At 51.6% G+C, this 5,000-nt stretch overlaps 1 protein-coding gene across 4 annotated transcripts in view; it reads left to right on the top strand.

The window, feature by feature from the left end:
* The window catches only part of smad10a (SMAD family member 10a), a 26,099-nt gene that overhangs the window by 9,318 nt on the left and 11,781 nt on the right, over nucleotides 1–5,000 (top strand). For all 4 annotated transcript variants that reach the window (XM_030357950.1, XM_030357949.1, XM_030357947.1 and 1 more), the window contains exons 3-5: nucleotides 319–493; nucleotides 2,694–2,717; nucleotides 4,683–4,856. In XM_030357950.1, the coding sequence (XP_030213810.1) occupies nucleotides 319–493; nucleotides 2,694–2,717; nucleotides 4,683–4,856 (373 nt within the window). The remainder of the gene's footprint in view (nucleotides 1–318; nucleotides 494–2,693; nucleotides 2,718–4,682; nucleotides 4,857–5,000) is intronic.

The following is a 5,000-nucleotide window of genomic DNA, read 5'->3' as shown; positions in this document are numbered from 1 at the left end:
TGTTCGTGTGTCTGTGTCTGTGTCTCTGTGTGTGTGTGTGTGTCTATGTGTGTGTGTGTGTGTGTCTCTGTGTGTCTGTGTGTGTGTGTCTGTGTGTGTGTGTGTGTGTGTGTGTGTGTCTCTGTGTGTGTGTTCGTGTGTGTGTGTGTCTGTGTGTTCGTGTCTCTGTGTGTGTGTGTCTGTGTGTGTGTGTCTCTGTGTGTGCGTCTCTGTGTGTGTGTGTGTGTCTGTGTGTGTGTGTGTGTGTGTGTGTGTGTGTGTGTGTGTGTGTGTGTGTGTGTGTGTGTGTGTGTGTGTGTGTGTGTGTGTGCGTTCCAGGTGGCGGGCAGGAAGGGGTTCCCTCATGTGATCTACGCCCGGCTCTGGCGCTGGCCTGACCTCCACAAGAACGAGCTGAAGCACGTCAAGTTCTGCCAGTACGCCTTCGACCTCAAGTACGACAACGTGTGCGTCAACCCCTACCACTACGAGAGGGTGGTCTCCCCGGGCATTGGTACACACCCCCGCTCTGGTCCTCCCACACAACCACCGACACTCTGGGGAAGACTCACTAATACTGGGCTAGACTAGGCTAGGCTAGACTAGAGTCACTAATACTGGACTAGACTAGGCTAGGCTAGACTAGAGTCACTAATACTGGACTAGACTAGGCTAGGCTGGACTAGAGTCACTTATACTGGGCTAGACTAGGCTGGACTAGAGTCACTGATACTGGACTAGACTAGGCTGGACTAGAGTCACTAATACTGGGCTAGACTAGGCTGGACTAGAGTCACTAATACTGGACTAGACTAGGCTGGACTAGAGTCAATAATACTGGACTAGACTAGGCTGGACTAGAGTCACTAATACTAGGCTGGACTAGAGTCACTAATACTAGACTAGGCTGGACTAGAGTCACTAATACTGGGCTAGACTAGGCTGGACTAGAGTCACTAATACTGGACTAGACTAGACTAGGCTGGACTAGAGTCACTAATACTGGACTAGACTAGGCTGGACTAGAGTCACTAATACTGGGCTAGACTAGGCTGGACTAGAGTCACTAATACTGGGCTAGACTAGGCTGGACTAGAGTCACTAATACTGGGCTAGACTAGGCTGGACTAGAGTCACTGATACTGGACGAGACTAGGCTGGACTAGAGTCACTTATACTAGGCTAGAATAGGCTAGGTTAGACGAAGGCTACATTATACTAGACTAGCCTAGATTATACTACTTGTACTACTGGCCTACGATTACAATTACAATTAGGGCATTTAGCAGACGCTTTTATCCGAAGAGACTTACATCGGTTAATACACACACTGACACACCGACGGCAGAGTCAACCATGCAAGGCGACAGCCAGCTCGTCAGGAGCAGTTAGGGTTAAGTGTCTCACTCAGGGAATCATCAACACTCAGTTACAAGACTGCTCTACCTCCTGAGCTAAGCTGAGCCGGCCTATATACTCTTGCAAGGCTAGAGAGCGAGAGAGAGAGAGGGAGAGTGGGAGAGAGAGAGAGAGAGAGAGAGAGAGAGGGGGGGGAGAGAGAGAGAGAGTAGAAATAGAGAGAGAGGTTGTATGTGAGAGAGAAGGAGTTAATATGGAATTTACTTCTCTAACTATCACAGAGCAGTGTAAAAACTACGTCAAGCACAACCTTGGAGTGTTCCACACACACACACACACACACACACACACACACACACACACACACACACACACACACACACACACACACACACACACACACACACACACACACACACACACACACAGCCGTCTTCCAGCAGATTTCCATTGTTTGTGTGTGTACTCCAGACTGTTTAGTCTGGTGCCTAATTCACACATAACCAGCTAACAGCCTCTCCTTCTCTCCTCTTCCCTCCTTCTTGTCCCTTCCCTTACTCTCTCCTCTCTTATACTCTCTCCCACTCTCCTCTCCTCTCCTCTCTCCCACTTCTCCTCTCCTCTCCCCCTTCTCCTCTCTCCTCCCCTCTCCTCTCTCCTCCCCTCTCCTCTCTCCTCTTCTCCCTCTCCTCTCCTCTCCCCTTTCTCCTCTCTCCTCTCCTCCCTCTCCTCCCCTCCTCTCCTCCTCTCTCCTCTCCTCCTCTCCTATCTCCCTCTCTCCCCTGTCTCCTCTCCTCTCTCCTCTCCTCCTCTCCTTTCTCCTCTCTCCCTCTCTCCCCTGTCTCCTCTCCTCTCTCCTCTCTCCTCTCTCCTCCCTCTCCTCTCCTCCCTCTCCTCTCCTCTCTCCTCTCTCCTCCCTCTCCTCTCTCCTCTCCCCCCTCTCCTCTCCTCTCTCCTTTCTCCTCTCACCTCCCCTCTCCTTTCTCCTCTCTCCTCCCCTCTCTCTACTCTCCTCTCCTCCCTCTCCTCCTCTCCTCTCCCTCTCCCCCCTCTCCTCTCCTCTCTCCTTTCTCCTCTCACCTCCCCTCTCCTTTCTCCTCTCTCCTCCCCTCTCTCTACTCTCCTCTCCTCCCTCTCCTCCTCTCCTCTCTCCTCTCCCCCCTCTCCTCTCCTCTCTCCTTTCTCCTCTCACCTCCCCTCTCCTTTCTCCTCTCTCCTCCCCTCTCTCTACTCTCCTCTCCTCCCTCTCCTCCTCGCCTCTCTCCCCTTTCTCCTGTCTCCTCTCCTCTCCCCTCTCCTCCCTCCTCTCCCCTTTCTCCTCTCTCCTCCTCCCCCCTCTGCTTCCTTCTCTACAGTGGGTCTCAGTGTACAGACTGGAGGTGAGTGTGTCCTTAAGTTGTCATGTGTTCTTTGGGCCATGAGTTTAACCCCCCCAGGTGTTGCTGTGTGGTGGTTCCACTCTTGTCCGCCTGAGAAAAATCTCTGAGGTGAAGGACAACGTTAGAATAACAGCCTCTAAAATATCATAAATATATGGACGGTTAAGCCCTTTGAGACTGTTGTGTGATTAGGGGCAACAAAATACAAATAATATTGAAATTAATTAATTATGAATACAAGTAATAGTATTAATAATAATAATTATTATTATTATTAATTTAAGCATTATTCATATAGCTTCTATATTCTTGCAAATGTGACTCTCAAAGTGCGTTACATGAAGAAAAATCCCTGTAGAACAAAAACAACATAACAAATGGCATGCAATTGGACTAAGGCCCCGTCCACACGAAGCCGATTTCATGGCGAAACCGCAAAGGTCTTGTACGGTTTGGCCTTCCGTCCACACGAAGCCGGCGAATCCGCTGACCGAAACCGCAAACTTCTGAAACCACCCTCAGAGGTGGTTTCAAATCTATCCGGTTTCGTTTTGGTTTCGTGTGGACGCCTGAAACCGACTGAAACCGCAAACCATGACTTCATCGCCCCACCCCTCGACCTCCTAGCCAATGGCTCTTAAGCCCGCGAAGTCTCAGAAATCACAACAAAAAAGATGATTGCGGACTACAAGCTTGTAAGCTTGTCGTTCTGCAGCATATCATGTCCCTTGTTGGGTTGCTAAGCCATTATTTATTGAGAATCTAGTTCGCCATCGTAGAAGAGCTGTTTGTTTGTGTTGTTAGTGGTTCGGGGGGCAGCCTTTATGCGCATGCTCGCCTCTTCTTCTTCTGGATTTGTGTAACAGAAGCAGCGCCCCTTATTGGCCTGGAATGTTTACTACAGCGTTTCTACAGATCTATCCGGTTTCGCTTGGCTTCGTCTTTACGGAGATACTTCGAAACCGGATAGATCTAAAACCGTAACGGTTTCGCCCGTTTCGGCTTCGTGTGGACGGGGCCTCAGAAACAGCTTTGAACGTTGAAAGACAATGTAAAAGAGTATGTTCATTGAAAATAATAAATGAACCAAACATAATGAGTATTTAAAATAACATCCCCGAGCGAGATCATTAACCCCTAGCTGCTCATTAATCACTTCACTTCAATCCTGTGATTTGCCTTTAAGGTGTCGGTGAATTGTCAGTAAATGAAGATGGTTAAAATCTCTAATAATCAGTATTTTATAATTGGGGCCCGTTGGCCCAGTACAGGTGGCCTATAGCTCCGTTGGGCCCCCTGGGGCCCCCGGTCGCCCCGACCACAGAGGCCTCGAGACGCTGCAGTAAGGATGTGATTCTGTTGATGTGCGGAAGAGACTCCTCACTCCCTCCTCACTTCCCCCCCCTCAAACCCTGCTCCACATGCAAAGTTATGCAAGTCAGTCCGCAGACGCCGTCGACAGCGAAAGGGGAAGAGGGCCGAGGGGGGGGAGGGGGGGGGGGGGGTGGAGGGACGTCGCTGTTCTGATGTGGACGAGCCTCTTCTTCTAACCGTGCGGAAAAACCGCCCCCCCCCCCCTGTCGTTACCATGGCGACGTCACACGTGGGCGTTTCCCACCCTAGAGGTGCGACGGACGCGGGTCAGCCTTCCGGGTTGGCGCCGTCCAATGGGTGACGCCGCCTTGCCGAGCGCCCTATCAGACGTCCGGGTGGACGCTGCCGTGGGTGATGTCACGATACGTTCGGTTTAGCGTCTGATCAACATGTCAACAACTAACCCTAACCACAGAAGAAGACACGCTGCACTTCACTTCCTGAAACCCAATGTCGAACAAGCCACAGGGTGTGAAACGATCTCTTCCAATGGCATGCAACTAGAGCTCACACACGATCGATACCTGCCCCCAGGGCTCAGGTATCAAGCTGACCTCCTGACCTCTGACCTCTGACCTTTGACCCCCCCAGGCCTCCAGGGTCGCCTCATCAAGGAGGAGTACATCCAGGACTGTGTGGGCGACATCCCCCTCCACCAGGAGCGTTACGGCCAGCCCCTCCCCCCCCTGCACCTCCCCCCCGAGTCGCCGCACTCCCCCCTCCCCCCCGTCAGCCTGTATCCCAGCATGCACCTCTCTCCCGCAGGTGAGCCCAGCGAGTGTGAGAAAGGCTTTTTTTCTTTTTTGGCGTGAAAGATTGGTGGATGGATCCCCAGGAGTGTGTGTGTGTGTGTGTGTTCTATCGCTCTCTCGCTCTCTCTCGCTCTCTCTCTCTCTCTCTCTCTCTCTC

Source organism: Gadus morhua, chromosome 6, assembly GCF_902167405.1.
Source record: "Gadus morhua chromosome 6, gadMor3.0, whole genome shotgun sequence".
Taxonomy (NCBI): Eukaryota; Metazoa; Chordata; class Actinopteri; order Gadiformes; family Gadidae; genus Gadus; species Gadus morhua.
Note: the sequence above shows the minus strand (reverse complement) of the source record. Positions and strands in the feature narration are given on the sequence as shown.